The sequence below is a fragment of the Seriola aureovittata genome, chromosome 21, assembly GCF_021018895.1.
Source record: "Seriola aureovittata isolate HTS-2021-v1 ecotype China chromosome 21, ASM2101889v1, whole genome shotgun sequence".
NCBI lineage: Eukaryota > Metazoa > Chordata > Actinopteri > Carangiformes > Carangidae > Seriola > Seriola aureovittata.
Genome location: NC_079384.1, coordinates 12,839,099 through 12,867,010, shown reverse-complemented (window position 1 = coordinate 12,867,010; position 27,912 = coordinate 12,839,099). Strand labels below are relative to the sequence as shown.

Genomic DNA, 27,912 nt, shown 5'->3' with positions numbered 1-27,912 from the left:
GCTGTTAGCTCTAGTTGATTTAAACAAGTTTTTTGTCCTCAAAGTACAATGGACATGATGAATGGAGCTTCTGTGGTGCTCATAGCCTTGACAAATGACATGAAAAGAGAGGTTGGCATTACTTTATGTTTTTCTTATGGTCAACAAATCTTATGAAAAGACCAAAACCAAAAAATGCGTTAGTCTGGCTCAGAATTCTTTCCGACCTCTCCAGTCCGTCTGGATCCCCTGGATGAATCCCATAAAAACAACCATCAATGTGTTCATCACTCAGTTACTTTCCTACCCTGACTGTGGCTCTCATCCAGCCCCCGAGCCCACTGCTTTCTACTGAGCATGTAAATCTTAATATCCTGTTTGATTGAAAATAAAGCTAAATAATCTGGTAAACAGCCATAAATGAAATTCCATTCATCTCCATTGTATTTAGGGTGGAGTCAGAAATCTGAAACGGATATCTAAAAACCTGAACAAATAAAACTAGAACTAAATGCTTGACTGGATACCATTAAGGGCAAGTGGGGAAAATATGTTTTTTTTTTTTTTTTTTTGGAGTGGGGGGGGTGAACTGACCCTTTAAATGCGTTTATTCCCATTACATTACACTATATAGCCTTTAGTTGATGTAGTTTTCCTGCTGGTATAGAGACTATAGAGGCTCACAGTGCTTGTTAGATGCTCCCTCCCCTTTTGCTCCCATTCACCCCTCACCCTTACCACTCCACCAGCAGAGAGGGGGGGGGGGGGGGGGAGAGAGAGAGAGAGAGAGAGAGAGAGAGAGAGAGAGAGACTGACTGACTCCCACCGTTCACATCGGTAAGACAGAGAGAAGCAGTAGCTGTCACTGCGCAGAGAGTCTACAACTTGTTCACATGTAACCATCGGCGGAGGAGAGAAAACTAATAATAGTAATTACACGGACTTACAAATGCCATTAATCCCGTGACCGGTGACTGGAATGGAAACATACGAGCCGGCTATGAGAAGTTGTTTGATCCGGGTGGTCGTGTGAGCGCTGCCGGCTCCAAGAAGAAACTCATGGTGTGTGTGTGTGTTTTTTTATTTGTATCATTATTATTTCACACTGTGATTTCTCCACGCTGGTTGGCCGCGTGCATGTTTGATTTCTGTGAGTGCATTTATTTCATTTCCTGTTTTTTTGTGTTGATGTTGTTGTTGCGAAATGTTATTGCCTGCGCCTGTCTGCTCCGTGTGGCTTGAAGTTCATGTCCTCGGTTTTTCAGGCTGCATGGTTGGGTGTCTTTGGAGCGAGTGGGTGCAGAAATGGAAAAGTTTTTTTTGGGGGGATGATTTGACTGTGTGTGAGTGTGTGTGTGTGCGCGCCCTGTATAAAAGCGGGAGACGTCGCCAATATAACGGGCTCCTTTCAGCGGAGAGGCTCCCGCTGCCCGTAGAGAATGAATGGGTCACTATGTATTCTAATCTAACTCCAGAGTTGACTCAGTTTTCTTCGGTTTTTAAGTGGGAGAGCTGCTGCCGCTGCCGCTGCTTGCAGAATGAACAGCACGTTGACTTGCAAGTCGTGGAGCTATAACGGGGAGATTAATAATCAAATCAATCAATATCGGAAAAATCTAATCAGTTCTATAAGGGATTACATTTATTCTAAAATATCCAGAATCTGATATTTTTCGGGGCCTTTTCTTTGTGACTGTGCAGGAATATCTGGCTTCCATTCATGAGATGCGTTGTTAGGGCTCTTCAGCCGTGAGAGCCAAAACAAAAGGATTTCCTGCTGACCAATAGGAGCGCAGGAAGCCTCAGGAGGGATGGAGTGGTCCTCTCTTCTTTGTCCTACCTGAGACACACAGACTGCTGCCAGGCAAATAGGAGACTGACTGAGAATTTTGGCCAAATAGATACAAGTGTCATTTTATTTTTTATTTTTCTCTTCTTTGGCTGAAATCCACACACACACACACACACACACACACACACACACACACACACGCACACACACGCACACACACGCACACACACGCACACACGCACACCTCATAGTTCCTATTCAGATATAATGAAGAGTAGTGTGTTCAGGATTTGTTGAGCCATTAAAGCACCTGCCACTTAAACTTCTCACAGTGCACTTCACACCACAACATCCTTCACCGACTCCCAGCACTTAACAAACCAGGGCCCAGGTGCATTTGAATGCATCTCAAGGCGTTACCATCTACATCTACATCTACGCTGTTGCAATATGGATTCATGCGAGAGCTGATAAGTTCTTTGTTAATTGTTGAGACATGCCCTCAGGCTGCATCCCATCACTTTAACGTCGCCCCCCCCCCCCCCCCCCCCTACACTTTCAAGTTGAATAAGTTAATGTGCAGAGTAATACAAGGGTTTTTTAATTACTGCACTTGAGCTTTTCAATTAAGCACATGGTTGCTGCTTGCCAGCACACTTGCCATAAGGGTTTTAAACAGAAAAGTGAACTTGATCTGGGGGAAAAAAGCGTGATGAAAATACAGAAGTGGTGGGAATTTGTACCAGAGCAGCAGCGCTGGATTAGTTAATCGATTAGTGGAAGTGAATCAACAATGTAAATGTCTCCCGTAAATGTACATATTCACTGTGTCCGGCTTCTCAAGAGCGAGGATTTGCTGCTTTTCTCTGATGTAATTTAATGTAAACTGAATATTTTGGGGGTTTTAACTGGATAAAACAATTTGAAGAAGCCACCAGTGGGTGCTTAAAGTTTAAGCGCATTTTTCATAGTGATACACATATAATGTTTACATGGATTTAGACATGCACTCGGTGTGTGTGTGCCATGTTACAGCGTGTAGCTATTTGCTCGCAAGTTGACACAGGGTGTGTGGGAAGCTGAGACGTAGGTGTTGTAAATGTGGTGGGGATCCTCTTGCACCGTACTATATTATTATGCAGCGAGTGGGATGGGATGATTGGAATGATTTAAATGCCACGACTGGGTGTAGTGTGCATGGCCTCTCGCACAGCAAGCCGTGGTGTTTGAGCTCATTTTTATCTCCCCCACCGCGGATTTCTGTGGAGTGACTGAAGCACTTTGATGTATTACTCTGTCCGAGATAAGTTGAGCTATAATATTTCTGGCTGATTGTTGTTGATGTAGATGCAGAGCTATAACTTGGGTCTTTGTAGCAGCTTGATGAAGTATTCATTTAAAGGGACTTAAAGGAAAATAAACAATGAATCACACTGCCACACACTGTCAAATCTCCATGTGAAGCAGGGGCTTTGTGCAACACAAAAGAGAGCGGGCGAAAAGAGACAGAACTATGAATGAATCATGTTTTATGTCATAACTTCTTCTATCAGTTATGAAAAAGAAAGATGTTCCAAGTTTTTCAAAAAAGACTTTGATTACATGTAAATGTGATCACAGCAGGAAGTGCAGCTTTTAGGAGACAATTTCCATCATTGGTTTTCATTAGCAATTCCAGTGATAATGCTTTGCTCAGTAATAGACCAGCTGTAGACTCTTAATTATTGCAATACAGAAAAAGAGGGGGATGTCTTTGTTATTGAAATCTTTGTTGGAGATTTCTCGAGGGACGGGTATTCAGTTTAAATGCCCTTTTTAAAGCCACTTCATCATGAAAACTGGGGAGAATTTGGCAGCAAACACACACTGAACTGTTGCCCTTTTCAGATTCATGGATTTAAAGTCATTAGACACTGACAGTGATAAAATGTATCCTCAAGTTTGGGCAAAATGAACCCACAGACAGGATTAGTGGGAGTTCAAATGTAACAAATGTTTTTTTGTTTTTGTTTTTTTTTGGAGGGGAGGGAGCCTTCTGGGAATTAGCTGGCATTATTTGACCATCTTGTTCCCATGTTGTTACAGGATGTCTTTATGTAGTTTGCAAAACATGCACAGAGCATCTTGTGCAGCAGAGCAGCTTTTATTAGCAGAGACACTTGTGGTCCAAATGAAGACTTTCATGCGAGTTGTTCTGCATTTAATGTCACACAGATTTAACACATTGGTGCTCTTGTTTATTCACATACAAAAAAGGAGAATGCCGTCTTTATTGACATCCATAAATCTTAGGAAACGTGCTCATTTGCATCTAGATTCATATTCGGTCATGGCCCGGGCTGTGTTATGCTTCATCAAAATTAACTAGAAATCAGAAGCAATGATAAACATTGCGCTGCATGACCTGACTCGCTGCCAACTTCCTTTTGCTCCACATTTGCTTAATTTGTTTTTTTGTGGGAACACAAGCTTGTCTGGGACATTTTGCACCAGACAGGGCAACTAACTGTCCCAGAGCCTCAGTGTCTCACCCCCCCCACCCCCCACCCCCCACAAAAAAACAAAAAAACTCTGACCAGTCCTTTAGATATCCTGCGCTCCTTCATTTTCCCAGTGACTCACACATTCTGGCCTTGCTCTGATAACTCTGACACCTTTTTTTCTTTTCATTGTTTGGGTTACATCTCCTTTTTCAGCCTGAGAGCCTGAAGCAGCGCTCTGTGTTTCTCAAATGAAGCATTTGACCTCTCTTTTAGGGGTCCTTTATTTTAGTCACTGTTGCAGGAAGCTCAGTGTCAAATGTTGACCAGGGGCCACTGTGTGCAGCTCTACAGGGCTCCTCTGGGGCACGAGGCTCGCAGACTGTCCATATGGACCATCGGCCTATATGAACGCAGACAACATTAACACAAAACAAGGTCAGCTGAGAGTTTCACAAAATGATTTCCTCTTTTGATTTTGCAGCTACCCTCAGAATGGGCCGCTCCCTTTCTTTTATCCACCACATGTTGGTCCTAAAACAAACAACACGCTTTCATAAATTGCACTTGATGGCATTGAGCAACGCTGTTAGTATTTGCGTGTTTTGAGAATTGACCTCACTGGGTCAGATCGTCACCATAGTCCCTCAGTGCTTAGAGATTATTGGTTAGTACTGAAACAATTAGTCAAATTATCAACATGTATGTGAGGATTTGCTGTTATTCTCCATTTTATATCATTTTAAATTGCATCCTTTTAGGTTTTAGGGAAATTAAGTGTCAAAACCTCACACCGACTCAATCTTGCTCACGACGGCTAATTTTGTTTTTTTTATTTTCTGCAATGCGTGCGTTCATGAACGGTTCTCTAACTACCTCGTGTCCAGTCACACATCTCCACGCCGTCCAACTAACGTTCACTCAAAGTGAAATTGGCGATATGGATGACACGAAAGCAAACGCTGAACCTCAGGCTACGTCCACGCTAAGACATTTTAGTTTTAAAATGCATCGCTTTTGGAAAAGATGACGCAAACACCTTTATCAGTCATGATTATCAGACAGTGGTCATTATCCGTGTTGCACTCACCAAAGGTAACGACACCAATTTGCTTAATCCCTTGGAACACAATCACTACAATTTCTGAATATGAAGAGTTCATGGCTCAAAAAAAAAAGAGAGGAGAGATCGATAAGCGCCAGAGTAATCGCTCATTAACGGTAATCAAGGTAAAAGTTAGAAATAATCATGACATTGATTTGAAGTCATTTTTAACGTTGAGACAAAACAAACAATTGAAGATATTATATTATTATTATATATGATATATATATTGAAGACATATTGGACTCTGGGAACGTTTTTCATTATATTTTGACATTCCAAAGAATAGTTAATTTGGGTGGGGGGAAACAAATTATAGAAAAATTTATAATTATTGGTTAGAGTGCTGTTATTTGAGGGTTATCATTGATGGTTAATGTGAAGACTTCCACATCGTGAACCAACTATAGTGGATATGTACGTATCTCATCAGTATGCAGTTAGAGTGTTTACATCATCACAAACAAACCGGCCTGTCAGATGCTGTTTTGTTCTGTGTCTATTTAAATAGTAAAGTCTTTGGCTATTCAGTAGCCTATCCAAAAGATATCAACTCTTTAAAGATGCCATCTTTGGCGTCACGCTTGTCATCAGTAACCCTTTGTTGTGTGAATGTTTCATAGACAGAGTGACATTTTTGTGAGCTTGCATCCAAATGATGCCAGTTTTAGACTGAACGATCAGCACAGAAGGCAGTATCCGGCTGCGCTCAAGTGTAGGAGCCGGACGTTGAAAATAATGGTGCATGCAGGGTCCCAGTGATGGATCGATCCCTCAATGAAGTTATGTTATGTATCGCTGATGAAGGTAGTGGATCACAGCGGGCAGGATTTATGTGGCTGTGGAGGAGCAACCACTCCAGAAGATGCTGTCTGTCTGAAGCAGCGGTCTGACGCTATTCGTCATCGTGACTGATGAGCTTCCAGTGATTAAGCTAACATGCTGACAGGCATTAATCTGCTTTATCGTGTGAATGACTCGCATGGTTTTCTTCTTCAATGTTACTGGCTCTAGTAAACAACGGGAATAATCATTTTAACAGCACACAGTGCATTGAGAGACAGGAGACATTAATTAAGTTACATATAAGAATCTGCGTGTAAATCCATACCACACAGGCTATATGAAGCATTTCTCAAGGACACTTTGCTCCAATAACATGAGATCCTGTGTGTAATAGGGCCATGATCCTAGGACTTTGCGATGCTGAGTAAGAATATAAATCTGGCATCCTGGAGATGCTGTGTGCAGCTGCCAAGTTGGGGGTCACTGCTTGTATTAATGACGCATGGGAAACTAAACTGGCTTTTATTTCCCTCACCATCTGTACCCAGTTGTGCCATATAGATGGGAGTCTGGCGAGCGAGGACAGCCCCCTTATGCAGCTACTAGTTTGATTTATGGGACTGTGTGGTATGGGGATAATCTTATGCAGAGAAAATTGTATGTTTGCAAATTTGTTAATATCTCTATTTACTATGAGCTGCTTGGTTTAAGCCAGAGGTTTTCAAACAGCAAGGCATCCCTGCCCAGGGCGCTGAGGAAGAATTGCAATGTGCAGCAGGGGCGAAGGGAGAGATGTAAGGTAAAGAGATGCAGCGTGAGGTGAAAGGCAATTAAGGTACCTTAAAACCCTTAGCGCCCAATTTCGACAAATTTGCATCAACATTCATACTTCTGAGTCATATCTCAGTGAAATTTGAAAACATACAGACATGTTATGCATATTTTTAGATCCAGTAGGACTGGTTCTTTCTGAGTATCATTATCTCTGATGTCCATTGCAAATTAACTTCAATAAATCTGCTTAGAAAACAGACATAAAAACAAGAAAAAAAAAAAAAGAAAAAAAAAGAAAACACATTTTCTTCAATATCAAAGTCATCTAGTGATAGTCGTCTGTACAGGAGCTCCTAATAGTTAATTCAGCAAACTTTAATGGTGCCAATTTGCCAAGATGTAAACAACTATCTTAATTTTGTCTGAGGGGGGCCCACAAGAAAACTCACTCAGGGATGAGTTTGGGAAAGATGGTTGGGGATACAGAGTGTAATCCCGCCTCCTACCAATAGTCCACATTGGTGTCCTTCAACCATGACCACAATCGCTCTCTAACCATGAGTAGTCTTAGATGACGCTCATACGGCTCAGTTTTGTAATGATAGTTTTGGAAGAGACTGAAAAACAACTGTTTTCATTGTTTTGACATGAAAACATGTTGGTAAATGAGGGGCATTTATGAACCAAATGTTTTTTTCTGAAAAGAAAGAAATAATTGAGCAGCACGTCGCCGGGTTCGACTCCCGACCGACCGGGCCATTTAATGCATGTCACTCCCTTTACTCTCTCTCCCCGGGTTCCCTGTCGTCTTCTCTGCTACTGTCAAATAAGGACACCAAATGAAAAAAAGGAAGGAAGGGAAGGAAGCCCTATTTGTAGTCAAATCTGGTACTAAAGTGAAGGCAGGCAGAAGAATTTGGCTATTCTGTATTACTGGAAAATTTACACACATGACTTTTAAAATCTATATTTACCCCACCACTGGGTCATGGATGCTTTCATGTGTTGTCATGGAATCCCTTAGTTAAGGCTTATTATTTTAGGTTAGGTTAGCAGAAAGACCCAGTATTAGTGGTTGTGTGTGTGTGTTTGTGTGTGTGTGTGTGTGTGTGTGTGTATGTGTGTGCGTGCGTGTGTGTGACTCCAGTATCTGTCTTCCAGATGTCACTCTAATAGGTTTTAGCACAGACCTGTGGGGACCTCAACAATGTACAGCATTGCAGAGAGGGGTGTTCATTTTCCAATTACCTCCGGCAACTCTTCTTAAATGAGCGACTGTGAAACCTTTCAATACCACAGCCATTCCTCTGTACTGTGCTGTCTGTGTTTCTTTTTGGGTTTTTTTTCTGAATGACCTAAAAACCATTGAGATTGTTCATGATAATGTCACACAGCTGACCGCTTTTCTGTCTCATCACTGAACCGCAGTGAAGTTAGATTCCTATTTACACCATCTTCCAAGTAATGTCACTTAAATGTGTGGTTAAGGTTGTGATTAGCAGTGCAAGCAGCAGCAGCAGCAGCGGCCCTGGGGCTCATTGAACCCAAGAGCTCCGGTAAACAACAAACTCGCATGCACTTGCCACCTAGCCGTACGTCTGTCTGAGTTCAAAGGTCAACATCGAGTTCCGCTTACCAGACATCCTTGAAATGTCAAGCAGAAGCGTCAGACGCACCTGCGGGACTGTTTACATTTTTCAGGCTTTTTTTTTTTTTTTTTTTGGCAGTGGAGAGACACACTCCAACCTGGCCCGGGTCACTAGGAATTTGTACAAATGTTATTTTCATCACTGCAGCTATCATTTTGTGGGATTATCCCTGCCAAGTTAATTTGGAGCTGGAGTTTTATATCTGTGCAGGCAGCCGCTGCCAGAATGAACCTTTTGGCGAACTACAGAATTTTTTACACACACTGCAAGACAGATGTGCTGCTGTAGTTAGAACACCTCTACCTCCACCTCCATTTATCAAGATGTGGCTAAGCAGTTAGAATTGTGATTAAACTGTTTTTTGGGTTTTTTTTTTTTTTTTTGCTATCTACTTCCAGAGCATACTGAACAGGAACGATGTATTATTCTGATTTATGCTAAACCTGACTCTCAAATTACAGTGTGAGTGATCCCTCTGTGAAAGAGCTGGAACATATTGGCAACCTTAAAAATGAAGACACTGTGCAATTAATAGTATTAAAAGGACACCTCTTTATTCTCACCCTTAATTTTCCTGCCTGTCTCTTAAGCCTGAAGAATATGTGCAAGCCTTCATTATTGTGGAGTCACATAATGTAGCAGGGAGAAGATAAAGCACAGCGTCTTATAAGTTGAAAATCCACAGGCCAAGTTAATATTATGGATCCACTGGGATGCCCTTGAGTAGCCTCCCTAAAACTGCCTGCATCAGGCCCGCTCTCCAGCGGCAGAGCAGTGAGCCAACCTGCTCGGTAATAGCAGAACGTTTTGTTAATTCACACGTTTTCTCGGCAGTCAAAGGCCAACACTCAATCCATGCATATATCCCTTATCTGGCAGGAGGCTCGGCGCAGTTAGAGATAAAGCTCTGAGTGTTAACTAGGTGTGAAATGCTACTGCAAAGGATTACTACACGTCTCCTGGAGAACCTCACGAAAGCGCGGAATTAGAGGCAAAACAGGAAGCTGTTCTGAAAACATCACAGCCCGGGGGTGCTTCTACTCCTCTTCATCACACATGCAGAAGTCACAGATGGAAAAGCAGAGTCTTTAATAATTTGACTGACTTTTTTCAGTTAGCTGAGTGGAGGCTGGACCTTGATGGGTGCCAACTGTATCCAAGTTGTATCTGCAGAGAAAAATTTTTTTTTCTATATGTGTTACTTCAGGAATCCTCACAACTGCAGGATTTGAGAAAGACTAGTTTTTTTTTTTGTCGCTACCCTGGTTTTCTTCCAGCTTTAAGTAAGCAAGTCTGTAAAGAAAGTTTCTGTCAAGCCTCATTTGATTTAACAAATGAGCTCCTCTTAGTTTCCATACTTGGCCATCCAGTCCTTAGGGAGTTCAAAGTGATGAGTCAAGGGTACCATCACCATCTTCATCTGCCTACTGAGCAACTACTGGAAGTTATAAAACACATGTATCTACTGAGAACAATGAATTACAAGCAACACGACACATCCCAAGTGTCTCTTTCATTCTGTAGTGATAATTGAAAGACTAATAACACCTCTACGCATCACTCGATCTTTGTGTTAACCTAAAAGGAGTGGTGATATGTAGTACAGAACTTTATATAATCACACAGTCGGCTGCTAACAAGCTGAAAAGTGTTTGCTAATTAGGCTTAAGTGTGATAGATGTAAAACAATTAAGTCATGATTGAATTAAATTCTCCAAGCTGGAACCACTGAAGAATCAGTCACAACTGAGTATAATTTCAGTTCTATGTTTAAAAAATGTCTTTAAAGCCTTTTCATAACCATTTAGTTACAACCACTAAAGTTCTGAGGAGATTATGAGATGGCCAACAGGATAGATAAAGAGTTCTGCTTAACAAAATTTGTTTTTTGTTTTTTTTTTTTCTCTCCAATTTTTGTGTTTGTCTTGTGGCTTGCTGGGTAAATTGGAACTAAAAACTATCCAAATCAATCTGTGGTAGGACAGATTCCAGCCTGAAGACACATGCAGTCTGAGATGAGAGGTTGCAAGTCGACATATCCCCATTTAAGGGGTCAGAGGTGAGGCTGCAGCTAAAGCTCATGTTCATTAAGGGTTAATCTACCAAGTATTGTCTCCATAAACATTACCATCAGCCTGCTAACATGCTAATGTATAATATTTGCAGGTATTTGTCCAGAAACCAAATTTAAAGTTGGACCTGGTGATGACACTAGATTTCATGGGAATCCATTTACTAGCTGTCCAGACATTTCACCCAAAGCCACAAATGTCAATCTATGTCAGTGTGATTTACCGACTGGGAACCATAAATGTCTGTACAAAATTTCACGGCAATTCATCCAGTAATTCTTGAGATATTTCAGCCTGGACCAAAGTGGTGGGCAGACAGACAAACTCTCCCATCCCTAGAGCTATGCTGCTAGCATGGCTAAAAATTACTTAAATGAATAATTAGTTACCGAAAATAGACAATTATTTTTCTGTCCAAGAGACTAATTGTTTCAGTTCTAGTCAGGAACCAAAAAGGCTGGGAACCGCTGCCTGACGTACGCAATATTTTCACCCAGTAATGTCTTACACTCATACGCTTGTTGCACAGTTTTGGCCACTCAAACATTTCATGTTCCCTGTTATTCCCTTCTGTTGGTAACATACATCCTGAGCACTCTGATATTTGTTTTGAATTTCACAACTTTACTGGCTCTCATGATAGTCCCATTGAGTGTTTACCAAAACATCTACTGTATTTATATGTTGCACAGATGTGCCATAAAGTCAGATTTTAGTAGCGGTTTACCGACTTGGAAGTGATTCCAGAGCAAAGCAGCAGTGTTTACAGATGTGTCCAACAAATGTCAAGGGCGTCAATGGGCAACAACATGTGGATGGAAAAATACCCTACGACTACAATATTGTCTTCAATGTAAACATAGCCTTAAAACCTTTTTTCTGTGTTATCGTTTTCCCCTAAATTTTCTGCTGCTCCGTGGGCTCAGAGGCATTCCACTGGAAACAGTTAACATTCCCATTGGATTAATTACCAACTGCTTTTCCCCCAGGTCTGTCTGCGTCTTGTCAAAATGGAAGATTAACAGTAGATTGAACTTTGGTCTACATGTAGAGAGCCTGCCTGTCACGTCTCGTAAAGAGAGCGAGGAGGCGAGCAGGAGCAGGTGTTGGTGTTAGACAAATGAAGACGTGGTTGTCTGAAGAGAGAAGGTCAGATTAGGTAAAGGGACGACTTGTAGCATCAGTGGTGGTTTTCAGTGTTGTCTCCAGCATGTTTCTCTTATTCTTATTACTACAAAAAAAGTAGCTATTTAAAAGGTTGACACTTGCCCTTTTATAGTTTCAGTGTTTATGGCAAGCCCTGTTTTTTTTTTTATCAACCTTCCTGAAAAACAGATATGTTGCAGAGTTGCTAATGGTGCTTGATATAAATGTTAAAAGCTGCAATTGTGCAACTGCCACCCACATTATTGGCAATTTAGAACACGATGGACCTCAAGGGGATTGAGAAACCGACTGGCACATCTTCCGCAAATCCCCAAAACATCCGATCCTCCTACACAACACTGAGTGGTGTTTCACAACTTCTCATCCACTTTAGAGTTTCTTTTTTTTCTTGACAGATTACAATAAGTTTCCTCTGTCAGTCAGCATTCTGAAACTCTGTCTTTGCTATGTCTTATATTTCAACCTACATCCCAAACCCACTCCCAAAGAATGATTCATTTTTCACTAACAATGAACATCTAGAGACTGCAACATCCGCCGACATAAAACGCTAGACAAAAGATAAAATAGAGGAACTGAGTTAAAGTGACTGGAGGAACACTGTTAGAAAGATCTTACACCAAAAAAAAGAAAAAAGTCTCCAACTGGAACAGGAAGAGCCTAGAAATACACACAAGGATGATTTGAATTCATCAGGGTATACATTTTCTAAAGTTAAATAATAAGTTACACACACATCACATTTAAGTTCACCCTGATAAATTATTCATTGCAAGCTGATCTGCGAACACAGCACTGTTTTGCATATGCACCTCAAATCTGAAGCCATTTCATTCACACAAGATATGCTTGATTGTTTATTGTGTTAAAAGATGCAGCTCTTCAAAAAAAAAAAAAAATTGCCATCGTTTATTCATAATTTCGTGTAAAGTAGGCTCCTATTAAAGAGGAGATAGATGACCTCTCACCTTTCCTCATATCTCTGAATAAAAAATTTTCGGTACCAATTTAGCCTCATTGTGTGCGCTCTCTGCAGAGACCAGAACACACCATGCTCTTCACAACATATCCATTTACACAATCAATTATTTAAATGGCAGCCATTGTTTTTCTGCACTTTTTAATGACACCATCATAAGCACTTATCCACCTCAGAAAGAGCCCAGGCTGTGGGAGGCTGCCAGCGAAATTAAAATAATGAATAAAAGATAAGATAGAAGAAAGTGCTGAACTGGGACTCTGCCTGAGATCCCAGCTGAGCAGCAGTTATGAATCCAGGGCAGAGGTCACGTTTCTCACCCTCTCCTCTGCAGTGAGAGTGTCTGAGGGCTGTGTTGATAATTTGACCCGGCGGCTCCTTGATAGGGTCACGGTCAGTTCCTGGTCTCTCTGGTCCCATTGGGGGGGGGGGGGGGGGGGGGGGGGGGCTGCTGCCAGACTTCCTGGAGATTAGATTCTGATCTTTTGGTCAACAGCGTGTGTGATCTGGGGGAATGTGATGGATGTCTTCTCCCTGGGTAATATGATCCATGAATCCACTCTGGGTCACAGTGAATACTGATCTTCTATTTCTTGCTTGTGTTACATGGTTGTGATTTACATTATTGGATTGGGCTGCGGCCCCTGGGGGGGTTAGAGGAGGAAGTGACATATTTGACAGGTCGTATGGCTCCTGCTTGCTCTATTATCAGTGGGCTTTGTGGTACATTGTAGAGATGTAGCACAATGCAATCCTATTTCCAGATGTTTCTCTTGTACTCCCAAGCCACTGTAAGGATTAATTTCACGCTTCGGTAGCTTGCTTTAGTTCTCGCTTCATTTACTCCCACCAATGATGCTTCATCTAATTGACTTCATTTATTTACATAGATACTCCATAGTTAAGGCTCATAATTTGTTTATCATGTATTTATTATCAGTATTTACTTTGATGATTAAAAAGGGATTTCAATAAGTCAATAACCTGGTTGAAAATCAGGTTTCAACACTCCAGCAAACACACCAACTTTTTCCAATGCACTCTGCTGTTGTGTAGTAAACTACCGGAGGCGTGTGCGGTGTGCAATCAGACCACTTTAAGAGTTTGTTTGGTTGTGCGCTAAACTGAAACGCTTGCTGCTTCTCTTGTTGCATTTCTGACAAAGTAGCTGCTTATAGAGTGTTTGCCGTAGTGTAAAAACCACACTTGCTGTTACCACGGTAACCACAGGTGTCAGCAAATAAATCAGGACTAAAAATCTTAAAAGGCTATAACTTTTAACTCCAGTTAAAAACTATATGCTCTTAAAGAATAAGTGAATAATTAAGGTAAGCTCTGGTTCCTGTAAGATCCCCAGGGAAATTTAAATAGCCTTGGAGGAGGCAGTGTCAGTGTGTTCAGCAGCTATATTTCTCTAGCCCTCTTCGACAAATCACGAGGTTGCGTCAGTGTCACATGTCGGGCTGAGTCTCACAGTTGTTATCACTCTTGCAGTGGCCTCATGCTGAACTTTAATTATTGTGAATGACCTGGTGGAAAAACATTTTTCTCCAGCTGACGCAGCGATGACACCCCCTTTGTTCTTCCCGCTGACTGCCTCTGCCCCAACAGTACTTCCTGTGTTGTTACTGGACTTCAACCACAATCCACTTCCTGGCTCCTGGAGATGTTCAGAGGTCAGGGGATGAGCAGATGGTTTCTCAGAAGTGAACATACAGTAAATATGTGTTTACAGCCCTTAAGCCAGTTCTGTCTTTTATAGACAGCTCATCAGTCATTTGTGTTGGAAAAAAAAAAAAAAGAACATACTGTGAAACTGGCTGAGGCTGCAGGAAGTGCTGAGATTCTGCTAACAATCTGAACTGAGTCATTAGCTGTTTACTCTATTCCTTTTCTTTCTTTTTTTTTTCCGCTTATTTGCTTTTGAGAATCCATAAGTGGTCCTGAAGGGGAAATGGCTTGACAATGTTTTGTGGACGGGGCTTGTTCCTTAATGACAAACCAGTTCTTCAGTGTGGCAGTGGACGGTTGAAATCAGTTTGAGAGAGTAGGTCGAGAGCACTCCTGGGTAGCTGCACACAAAGACTCTGTGGACAGAATGTGCTGTTCTATTCTCAAGGTCTCCCAAGTCTCTTCATCGCAGGGTTTTCAGTCCACTCCCTCATTTCGTGCTCATGTTTTATACTCCCCCACTCCGTGAATGAAGCAAAAGTACCTGGCTTGTTTGCTTTGTCTCTTTCCTCCAGCTCTGTGGTTGTGAAGGAAGGCTAGCAGCAGATTGTTGTTTATGCTGTGCACCTTCCATGTGCTCATCTGTTTTTTGTTTTTTTTACTACTGCCACAGATAACAGAGTCTGCAGGTGAATTCTATTTCTGGCTGCATAGGGAGGCAACGATATTATATGACTTTACATGCACAATGACTCAGAGATAATCACTTGTTTACATTGCATTCTTGTTTATCAGTCAGTATTACATTACCCCACTCTGTGCCTCATGCTTATACTGGATAGTGCACATCCAGAGAGTATGAATATGCTTCCTTTTTTCTTTTTTTTTGTCCAATGACATCTTGATCGCCTTCTTCCATCACCCACACGTCACTGATTTAACTCAGGATTATAATTGGGTATCAAGTAAAGAAGTAGAGAGAATTTAACCATATTTCTATTGGCTCTTCATGGTAATATGGATAAGGATTGCTTGAGCTTATCGACTCGCCTCATATAGCATTCCACTGTGTCCCAGTCCCCAACACAACCTCTGATCTGCCTGTGGCACCTGTAGATAGGTGAAGCTTAAGCTTTCATGCAAGGTACACAGCACTGGATAATGAGAGATGCTCTGACGTTTAGGAAGACCTCCCTCCTCTGGTTCTCCGAGGGCAGACACATATACTGAGGCAAATTGTCTTACAGTGTCTTCAAGAGTTTCCGGCACTATTTTTCAAAGAGAAAACAAGCAGGAAACTTCGGACTTCCACTGTAAATGGGTTAGGGTTATGCCCAGTAGAAAAAAAAAGGTCTTTTAATCTTCTCCAACAGTCGAAGATGAAGACAACAACACAGGGAGGTCTGTGAGGATAACCAAGATATTTTAACTATTTTATGTGATATGGAGAAGCGTGTTCTCCGTAGCCTGAGAGAGAGTTGGCTCTTTTGCTTTGAATCAAAACAAAAAGGGGCATTTCAGGCAATGCAATTAATTTCCTCCATTTGAAATACCAAAGAGCCGAGGAAGTAGGGCATTGTGCTCTCCACCGCACAGACTCCTTCTACAGCCAGGTATAATAATCATTCACCGATGTTGTTTGAGGAATGAATGATTAAAAGGGCTGTGGAGGGTTTTTGTCATTCCTATTTTGCGAGAGCGTTTATTATGGAATATGACCACAGTTGATGGACATTATAGGAAAAACAGAACAATACTTCTACCCTACCCAGCGTCACCACTTGGCCCCTTTTTGTCGTCAATCAATCAATGCCAAAGAAAACACACTTTCATATTCACAGTGTGAGAAAAGCTGTAATGTTACAGGTCTGAAATTTGATTTACAACAGCAAATAGCTTAATATTGGTTAACAACAATGGATGGCAACTGGTGTTTCTATTAAGTACAACAAAAGATAATCTGTCCATCTACACTGCAGTTTTTCAGACAAATAAATCAATCACCCTGCACAGGCAGCCGTAAACACAAAGAAAAGAATTGTTAAGCGAAGAAGAAAAGGTACAGAAGAGAACAACAATTAGCTGCCAGCGTGTGAGGCTGGCTTGCTTTTTTCAGAGCAGAGATGGACAGCTAGGAACAGAGTAGACAGCACACTTGAAAAAAAAAAACAAAAAAAAACAGCTTGATGGCCTGTTTCACCGATTTATCTCTGAATGACAGGGTAAACAGTTTCCTCCCGTTAAAAAGGTTTTTCCTGGCCACTGTCACCAAGTGCTCGCCCGTGTGGGAATGTTGACTTGACTTTTAGCTAGCTCCAACAGTCTGCCTTCATGTTTGTTTAGCTCTGAAGATACATTTCATTGCGCAAGTTCCTGTTACGATCCCAAATCCCTGGAATCATCACACGGATATCAACACCAAGTGTGTGGTCCCACATCTTGGCCGAATCGTCTGTTGAGCGCGATCTTATGATTTAACTATTCAAAATTGGTTAAAACTTATGTCTGTGGTCTCCTACGCTTTTAAAAATCGGTTAAAATCTGAAAATCTTCTAGTGTGCATCAAACCGAACTGTTAACCAAATACTCCTAAAAACATTTCAACATTTAAAGGATCTTAATCAAAAACAACTTTGACAAGCATAACTCAGATATGGATATTCAATAAAATTCAGAATTGTCTAATGGTAATACAAATGCTTCTGCTAATATTAAAAGTAAAAAGACAAAAAGGACAATATGCCTGAGGAGGAGATACACTTGCCAAAGGGATTTTTATAACAACCTGGCAACCCGAATGTTTAACGCTCACTGCTGATCTAAAAACATGTTGGAGGTGTGGGAATGAATGTGGTAAACATCCTTCTTCAGAGAGGAAAATGTTCAGATCCACATGTCAGCTGAAACGGCGGATGATGCAACCTTGAGTCCTCTTTGTCCATTGCCCGGCAGCCATATTTCTGTTCGAGTTAAGCTATTTCATCATGTTTGATGGACAGGAGCAACGTATTTGCTTTATGAATAGAGCAGGCCTGTCAAGCTGCCAGTCGCCCACTGCTTCACTTAGCTGACTGATTGATTTAGATGCGAGTTCCCTTGAGAGTGACATTCTCTCGTCAATGACAGTCTTTTTTTTTTTACTCTATTTTTTCTCCCCATCTCTCTGCTCTCTTTTTACCTCCCTCCATCTTTAACCCTCATGCCCCCTTCTTCCTTCCTGTTGCGCTAAATAGCCTTGAGCACGAGCAGCACCCCATTGACTTCACTTGATGAAGGACGCAGACAGTCAATAAGTGCTAATGGCATGACGACTACAGATGAGCGCGTATGCTCATCAATAGCAAACAGTGGGCTTGTTACCAAAGTACAATCCTGAAAATGTCATTCTACTTTTAGCACTTTGATTACACAGTGCAGTGCCCATCTCTGTGATGGAACGGGACATCTGACCTGCAGTAATTACATTTCTGTTAAAAGCAAACCTTTTAGTCTTTTTTTGAAGCTTTCCTTGCTTTGGAAAGTTTGAGAAATACAGAGTATTTAAATAATAAGACGTACATACTTTTTCTGGTGAACTTCATGCAAGAGAAGCACTGATACACCATCTACAATGTGTGGGCAAAACTTTAATTGAAGTAGCTATCGTAATTTAAAATCCATTACTCTCACTCTCATATTTCTTTTCTGTGAAGTGATAAAAATAATCCTGCCGCAGAAGATAGGTTCATTTTCTAGCTAAAAGCGAAAAACATATTAATCTGACTGTGGTTTCAGCTTTTTGCAGTGAATCCTTTATTCTTCAGCATTTTCTTTTTCTCAGACTGAAGTTGCAGTTGGACAAACTTCTTGAGGGCTAGAAATCTTTTCAGAGCAGGGGGCTCATTTGTTTTCTCCACCTGTGTCCTGGAGAGGACGTTGCTACGGTGTTTTGCTGAGGGCCCTGCTGAGGGTAAATGACACCGCTTGAGCAGGTAGGCCGGAGCTCTCCAGCCACCCCCTTATCAGCTCTGCCGCAAGCTCCATGAATACAGAGTTGTGCAAAGGGTGTGTGCGATGGGTGGTGTTGGTGGTGGGTCGGTGGGGTGTCAGACAATATCAGCAGCTGTGAGGAGGAGCGATGACTCACTTCCATAGTGCCCTTATCTCATGATATATGCGAGCTGGAGCAGGTTGCGGGTATAACATACATCAACCTCACGACTGTATGCATTTGCAGTTTCAAGTGTGATGGTGTGAAACATTACCAGGGGCTTCAGCCCGATTCCCAAACATCGTACTCATCTTTTGAAAAGCGCCCTAGACCCTCAGCTCTGTTGGCTTTTTGTCATTATGCTATATTGTATTTCACTGCCACCATGTTGGCTCAGCTCCAGACACAAAGAAAGCCTCAAGGATAAAACTAGACGTGGCTCCTGCAGGTGCATTATCATTAAAGATCCCCAATTCTTTCACCCTTTAGACATTGGCCCTTCTTTTATCTGTGGGCGACTGTTGATCCATGTGACTTCACAGTGAGGAATACCATTTTCTGATAATATAATCCCTTCTCCGGTCCAAACCGGGTATCTCTTATATTCGTGTCTCTCCCCAGGAGAGTATGACATGCAGCCTGGTAGTTACTAGGCTGAATGCATCCCTCGTCCTTATCGCTCCCTCCATATTGTGACTCCGACGCACGGGAGGATGGGAAGATGGACTGTGAGGTTGGGGAGGGTGGTGCTATGCTGTCCCATTAAAACAGTAATTTAACCTTGCATAATGTCATTTTTTTCCTCTTTCATTAGTCACAGGGAAATTTTTTTCAGAAATTGTAATGTTTTGAAGTGAATTGCCATTTACAGGATGATTTGATACTTCCTTGTCAATATTCAGAGCAGATAAATTTCTCACTGTTTCTCTTTGCTGTCAATTTATTTTTCTTTGTACAGCCTGAGGTTATATTACAACAACTGAGTTTAACACAGCTGCATGATCATTCAACTGCTTTCACAAGTCAGCTTTGAGATTACTTAGAGACTAAGGGATGTGGTGACGTCCTTTTGAGGTATAAAATGTACAGTGAAACTAAAATGGAAAAAAAATGTAATCTTGGCCTTGGTGACAACTTGGTTCCCAAAGGAAGCAGACACTAAATGCAAGTCAGCACTTAAACAGCGTGTGACTGTCTATTCTTTGCCACAGTATTGCATCAATGGAAGTTCTGCTACACAGTAAAGCGTAGGTGGTAACAAAGAGTTATTTCAAATATTTTTGGACGTTGCTGCATCAGCCCAGACATGATGGGTCATCTCTCTTATTTCCTCTTTCCAGGAAAGTGTGATTGGATAAGGTGGGCTGTTTCCCACAACCCATCATGGACATCAACTGTAGGCCCCATCTCAAAACCTCCTATCTGGCTGGTTCCTGCTACATAACGCCTCCCTGTGTCTGAGCTGTGACACTTGGGACTCTGCCGACACCATGACACAGATGGACTACAAATACAGCCTGCTGGGCTCAGCAGCAGATGACTACCGCAAGAGGCCGTTGCTCCTGCAGGTGGACGACACGCCCATGAACCTGTTCGCAGTCCTGGAGGTGAAACGGGAACTACCGAGGCGATGGAGCACCCTGGGCTGCTTTCGCAAAATCCGTCTCTACAGCTTCCTGTTCGGCCTGGCCGTCACGTTCCTCATCATGGCTTCGTACATTCTGACGGGAGACAAGAAGGGCCTCCTCCTAACCCCTTCCCCTTACCACTTTAGCAGCCTGGTCAGCCCGGGACCTTTTGCCTTTAACCTCTCCTCAGTCAAGGACTATGCACATATCAAACTTGTTGTCAAGTCCATCACATCCAAGGTGGAGTTTCGCAGCAGTCGACAGATCCCAGAGCTTAAGGCGCTGGTTAACAGTGAACCACATGTGAGTAGCCAAAACATACTATACATCCATCTTATTTCTCATTTAATGTATTCAAAGAAAATCTTGAGGATGCAAATTCTATCAAAAATGTAATTTTATCATCAGATTGATTGTGTAATGAATAGTGTAAATGTTAACTCTTTTTTTTTTTTTTTTTTTTTTTTTTAAATCATATTACAAACCAGGCCCAGCATGATATTGATCTCTATTTTAATTGACAATCACAGATGTGTCTCACAGCGTAATTGAATGCTTAGTGAAAAGGTGATTCAAATCAGTATTCGTGTCTACATGCTGTCTACACAGGGTTCAATACAGCTACACTGGTGCAATTCCCCACCGGCTGCAGTTTCTAATTTAATTTATAAAGAGATAAACCTGCTCTGAAAACCTTGTATAACACTTCATATCACCACAGTTAATTGCATATATGTCTCTACCTAATTTTTTTTTCAGAGGGGATTTAAAGCTCAAAGTCATCCCACAGTCATCAAACACATGGGCCCCCGTGGCTTTCTCGCAGTGTCCGTCTCACCTCAAAGCCTGGTTCAATTAATTGTTAATCCTAATGATAATGGCTTGTGCCAGGGCTATTTGCAACACAACTAATTTCTTATTGAACAAGCTAATGAATAGTAGAGTGTGACCGTGGGACAATCAATACCACATCTGTGGATGGATCTGCCATTAATTTTCTTTCTTAAAGTAGCTGTGTCTCACAGGCAGCGAGAGAGTCATAGCAACATGGGGCTTTGTTGTGTTTGATCACCGAAAAACCACTTTGAAATGTGAGTATAGAAGAGAGTCGGAAATATATATCGCCTCACTTCTATACTTGAATATGAAGCAGCTTTACTCCCCCAGTGCAGGCTGCATGTATGTTCATTTACACTGCTATCAGAAAGTATTAGAGCAGATTAAGGCTGGGCAATATGTCTTCAAATCAATATCACGATTACCGACATGAGCAAGATTAAGTCGGTGAATGTGGGTTGTGATACTTTTTCGGTTAATTTCCCAGCCCTTGGACGGATTTGCTTTTTATTCCATTTTTTTTTTTTTTTTTTACATGTGTCTAGCACTTTGTACAAATGAAATAACTACACTATAAGATTGAAGTGTTACGGGTGTGTACATCCATACAGGGCGATTAATGAAGGACCTGTAGCCGTTTTAAGGGCAGTGCATAAGGACTGTGAGTCAACAGTGGAATGAAAGAAGATTGAAGGCAAAAAAAAAAAAAAACAGATAAGGGAAAATTGCTGCAGTAAAAGGCCAAGCAGAGCATCAACAGGAAAGATACCAAGTGTCTGCTGATGTCTGTTCAATGCAGCCTTCAGACAGACACTGAATGTAAAGGATTTGATTTCAAATATCAAAAACATCTTATCATGTTCTGTGTATAAAAACCTGTTCCTACACTGTTAGTCTGATGTGGATGTAAACAATCTCAAATAAAAACTCAGAACTTTACCCCATAGTTCAGAGCTGACACAACAGTAAAAGTCAGTTTGTAAATGATCTATGCCTCTCTAGAGACTATATCCCCCAGTACAAACTTTTCATCAGCATGTACTTCTATCCCACACAGTCAGTGTTTGTCTACACCTGCCACAACAGTGGCCCACATACAAAAAAGTTTTTAAATTGTTCTTTAAACAGATCTCTTCTTTTACTTATCTGTGAAGTGTCTGGACTGTTTATCTTCTGTTGTGGAGCCTTAGCAAAGATAATCTCAGGAGGCTTTGCCTGGAATATTTTCATCTTGTTATTTGGGAAGTACGTTGACTCAGCACATCTTGACTCAGCTGCCTTTCTTTGCCTTTACAGATGTTTTCTGTTATCCCCCGCAAATTCCTACCTAGCGTCAAGAACCCCTGCTGGTATGAGGAATACACTGGGAATATCACTTCGGACCCATACAGGACAAATTTGTACGCGCGCTATTCGAAGCGCTTCCGGACCGTGTTTCAGCACTTGAGGAACACTTTCCGAGAGCACTTGTTTCACCATGACGGGAAACTCTACCGTATGCGGTGCCTTCCTTATTTCTATATCATTGGCCAGCCAAAGTGCGGCACAACGGACCTGTATGACAGACTGAGGCTGCACCCGGATGTCAAGTTCACCACTTTCAAAGAGCCACACTGGTGGACCCGCAAGAGGTTTGGTGAGTAAAGAAAACTATAATCTGCGGTGATAGAGGCCTCCAGGCTGGTACACAATAATGAGACAGAGCCCAAGAGTATTAGAAGTGTGAAATGTGACTCTCTACAGTATATCATTTTGGCAGAGCCAAACCTTAGGGAGCTTAAGAAAAGCACTCAGTGACAAACATTTCAAGGGGTCTCATCCCAAAAGGCAGGCCTGTCTGTTTCATGAGCATAATTAAATTTATCTCCTGTATTCTTACAATTATCATATTGTTCTGAAGTGAGGATTGGGTTAACTGAATTCCATGATTTTTATACATTTTAGTAGCTAATTGGATGGAAAGTGCTTAGGGTATTGACTGACAACGTCACATTGTAAAACAGATTTTTCTACATCAAATATACCACAAACTGTAACCACAATGTATTTCTTTTAATGTGAAACCTAGCTGGATGTGAGCCCTGAATGTGATATAAATTAAGTATCTCTGATGCACGCAGTTTAATCTCCCAATGCAATTAACCGAGAAATGAATTTTCAAGACCCCATCTTGTGCTGCGCATGAGAATAAACTTAAGCTGTTTATTTTCTACCTGAGAGTTGTTAGCCCCAAATTTACAGCTCTAATGGTTTATTTACAATAGTTATTGCTACTTCCAGTCAACATTTTGAATTTTAGCCCCCCCAACCTGTGCTTTGCAGCTTTGGCATCATACGGTACATAGATGGTTGAGCTCATGCAGTGACGGCACTCATTACGGGCTAAACCAGGACTATACACAGAAGGATCTAGACTAACTGCGCTTCACCATCATCCGTCACTTAGATTTATCTCTGTGGTTGAAAACCGCTCGCAACGAACACATGAAAACAAGTTACAGCCGCCACACATGTTCTGAACCCATATGTGGGCGGATGGGTACGCTGTTTCCTGTGCTTGCTTAGCACAAAGTGAGGTAACTTGCACAACACATCTCCAAAACACAGATTTGCTTACGTCAGCTGCGAGCTGTCGCCTCATTTTACAGCTTTCTCTCTGCACATCATGGATTTTATACTCTCATTTAAACAGCTATAATTTATTTAATTAGACAGCAAATCATTTCATGAGGGAGCTGTGCATGTTTTACAAATTCTTAGAGCCATATTTTCATGCTTTTTCTCTCCATTCAGCTGGTTTACACTTTAACATCAGCTATTAAAGACTATTTTGTCTCAGTTCAGATTTTTTTTTTTTTTTTTTTAAGACACATTCAACCTCCTACCACAATTCTGGCTCACACTGTTGGCTTTCATTTTCAGCCTTTGAACAGGTGGCAGTATGTCATCTACTCAAACAAAGAGATAAACCCTCAACCTGCGCGTTGAGAGGTAAGAGCCGCCTCACAGCAGACATCTGGTCGTACGGCGGTTCTGCCATCTAAATGTGTGGATGCCACATTGTGTGTTGCCTTCACCATGAGCATCTGTGATGTTAAAAGGAGCCGCCACACCACCACAGATGGGATTAAAAGCCATGCGAGATCTGGGAGGGAGATTTTATTTGCACAGAATATCATGCAAATCCAACCCTCATTTAACCTACGTATGCTTTGTCTCATACCTCCTTTAGTTTGATTTGGTGGACTTTTCTATTGATGCTATAAAAAAAGAAGAAGATTTTGTATCTGTTCTCCCCTTAGATCTGAAAGATTTTTTCAAAATCAATTATAGTTGATAATTAAGTGTACAGAGTAGAAGGAACAGTTTTAAAGTAGGCTAAGATTCTAATTTTGTCTTAGTTTTTGCTCCCAAAAGAAAGAAAATCATCCCCAATACCTACATGGTTTTTTTTTTTTTGTTTCTTTTATAACTGAAACAGCCATTAAGACTCATGAATAATGGAGAATCTTCAGCAGCTCAAGAGGCAGGCATCAGGAGTGTGAGTCAGTGTGTGTGTGTGTATCACTCGTGTGTGTCTGCATTTGTGAAGAAGTATTGGAAGAAAAAAAAAAGAAAAAAGTGATGCAAAGAGCAGCAGTTTCAACTGTAGGGCACCGATCTGCCTCTCGTCTGATGGCTCTGTTCAAAGTCAGCTCATCTTATGAAATAAAGTCAGATTAGATAATGACTTTATAGGGAGTTGAAAGATGCGTACATACAGTGTGCAGATAATCTCATAATTCTCCTTTAAGAACAGCAGCTGCAGTATCACATCAGCGCAGTATGAGGACTCAATTGTCATGGTGATTTCTCTGTGGATGAGCACTATTCTTCTGCTCAGCAATGACTGATACATACATTTTGTTTTGCCCGGAGCCATCTGTCTAAAAATTACTTAATGATTTCAATAATAATTTCACCCAGGGGTTTTTGGCATGATACTTATTGAAGGTATGACAAAGTATTGGACAAATTTTATTTTATTGAAAATTTCATCCAAAATTCTTACTGCAAATATAAAAAGGAGGCTTAAACTGTTGCAGCCAAACTGATCCTTTTGAAGTTCATCCAGTTGCTGACGATGCCCCTAATCCCTCTGAGACTCACAAACCCTAATTGGTGGATTGATCAGTCAGCATGCAGTACTTATTTTAATATGCCGCGTTCGGTTTTAGTTGATAATTATTTGAACCTCATAAAGCTGCGGGATGTGGATGCGTTGTTTGTCTTAATTCGCCTGCCTTGTGCTTGTGTTTTCTGCAGCCTTGTGATGTTGCAGAGCAGGAAATGCAGTTCTATCCCAAGGACATAGGTCCCTCTCAGTTATTGTGTCCCCCCCCCCCATTCCCCATGCTTTCATCTTTGCTGTCACTTTCTTTCATTCTCTCTATCCCCTCTGGTGTTGCACTCAAGGCTATGCGCTGGTAATCAGCACTTTTCTCTTAAGACATCCGTTGAGAACACCGAATTCAAATGGTCTTGTTTTGTATTTATTTATTTCATTCCCCCTCGAGGCTTCACTCAGCCGATGCTGTGAAAAGGTGATTTGATGCTACCCGCGATGCATAACTTTCTTTGAGGAACAGTTTGAATCTTAAACAGATGCATCTGCCTCATACAGTACCCATCAAGAAACACAGACTATTTGAAAATTGTGTGACGCTTCATTCATATCAAAAAAAGTGTGGAGATGAGAGGGGGAAAAAAATGCAAGAAAGAAGCCCTGAAGCGAGACACCCCAGCACAATCACACCTCATACGAGTGTGACCGTTCTGGATGAATAATGATGCAGGCTGGCTGTGAGGAGAGTTTACTAGAGTTTTCTAATCATGTTTTCCTTCTAACTAGAGAAAGGTATTTTACTGCGACACCATCAAAGCATCACTGAGAGTAACAGACGCCTGAGCTACCTCATTATCCTTATGGTGCATGGATATTCCTAAGTCCACTGAATCACCACAATTGCCTAGTAAATTGTAATTATACTGTAGACCACAGGAGCTCGGATGGAAAACACATTTGCTAGTCTTACATTTAAAGCATTAACTTGACATCGGCCCTTAATTGGAAACACTGAAAGCTGAGCAGAGACAGTATTCCCTGCTGAATTTTGGATTGGATCTGATTTTATTAGGTCACCCTGCAGTCAGGGCAACACAGAAAAGCTAACAACCGTCTTTAGTGTGATCACAGGGACACAGGAAGGGGAGAGGGCAGGCAGGAATAAAAACATGCTTGATGGATACACACCCATCTCAGTGCTGCAGATTCCCACCCAAACCATGTCTAATCTGAAGCAGCTGCATAAAGAAAACCATACTCTCTACAAAATATCAGATGTGATAACTTGCCAGCAGAAGTAAATATGCACTGGAGATATAACTGCACCCTACAAAATGTATCCATGATCCCTTTCTTCTTCTCCCGCCAGGTATCATTCGTCTCAGTGAGGGCTTCCATGATCGATACCCAGTGGAAGACTACCTGGACTTGTTCGATCAGGCTGCTTACCAAATCCAAGGCAACCTCACAGCAAATGCCAGTGGAAGCCCCAGCCAGCCTAACATCATCATAGGTGAGCAGCAGTCAGTCAATCCACTTAAATTTAATAATAACTACAAATCATTTTGAAACCTATTGAATTCATTATAAATTGTGCCACATAACTAAAGTTTTTGAACTAATTCACTTCCCTGTTAGCATGTCACCTTTTCTGTCCATATGGATAAACTTAACATCCTAAATTACTGATGTTAAAAAGCAACCAAAATAAAGAATGCAAAGGTCAAATCCACAGGAACTCTTACACAGAAAATATTTTGATGGATATTTTATAAGCTTAAAAATTAATTTAGTTTTGAACCAGGAACTTCAGTATTCGGATCAAGTAGCTTGTGAAAAATGGATTTAGTATGCTACTGCTGTGATCTCAACGTGTCAGATACAGTACATGATTAATCAACATTTAGGAAAATATCGGCAGATTGACAATACTAAAGACTAGGACTTCACCAGCCCTATGCAAATAGCCTAAAAACTGATCTTCATGAATGACCAATCAAAACGTGAGTCCATTTTTAATTCTATTTAAAATATCAACCCTAGTTTTAAGATGAACTTTTACATAGACACAAAATATCAAACAGAGCTTTTCACACAGAGTAAAACAAAGCATCACTTGAAACTCAGCAAACCCTAAGAGAAGCACATTCTGACGTGATCTTTCTATTCCCATGAAGCACCACTGATTATCTTAACAAGTGCGTGTTAGTGGGAAGCTAAAAGAACAAGATACAATGATACCATGTAAAACACTCTCTACCATCTCGCTAATCAGATCTCTCAGCGGTTTTAGCTGCACAGACATTTCCTGTTCGGTGTACTTTCTGCCTTCCTGTTTTGTCAAAGTGTCACATCATGTCAGAGAGCAGCTTTTGCCCTCCTCCCTCTGCTGATTCATATTAGTTACTCAGGTCATGTATCAGCGCCGCGATCTGTGTGGAACGTGGAATGACAGTACTCCATGGCCTCATCAGGCTGCAGCCAATAGCGTTTGGCTCAGAGGTGACCCGACACTTCCCCACAACTTCACTTGTAATCTTGCCTCCAATATTACAAAGCTGCTATTAAAGCAGCAGGTAGAGCGGCTGTAGCACAGTGCTGCTCTGTAGCAGCTACTCTCACTCCAGAGAGTGACTGTGATTTTTAAGAGAGCCAGTGACTCAGCCCTAAAGAGAGGTCTAACAACTTAATAATATTGGACTTCCTTCTGCCTCACTTAGCCACTTCAATAAAGTGCCGTAGAAAAGAATTATTGGGTTTTTTTTTTTTGTGTCAGACTAGCAATAATATCCGCAGCAGGGTGGAGAAGTCTTACAAACCTCCTTCCTCTAGCTGCATATCCTACTTCCAGCCCCTCTGCTTCCATCTGTCTCTTTCTTTTCCTGTCATCCAAACACGATCTCAAAGAACTGCTCAGC

General features: G+C 41.4%; 1 protein-coding gene across 1 annotated transcript in view; it reads left to right on the top strand.

The window, feature by feature from the left end:
* Window positions 1-806: 806 nt before the first annotated feature.
* The window catches only part of chst15 (carbohydrate (N-acetylgalactosamine 4-sulfate 6-O) sulfotransferase 15), a 33,165-nt gene continuing 6,059 nt past the window's right edge, over window positions 807-27,912 (top strand). Inside the window, exons 1-4 of the mRNA XM_056366490.1 lie at window positions 807-1,041; window positions 19,765-20,355; window positions 22,186-22,525; window positions 26,364-26,507. Coding sequence (XP_056222465.1) covers window positions 19,915-20,355; window positions 22,186-22,525; window positions 26,364-26,507 — 925 coding nt within the window. The 5' untranslated portion in view covers window positions 807-1,041; window positions 19,765-19,914. The remainder of the gene's footprint in view (window positions 1,042-19,764; window positions 20,356-22,185; window positions 22,526-26,363; window positions 26,508-27,912) is intronic.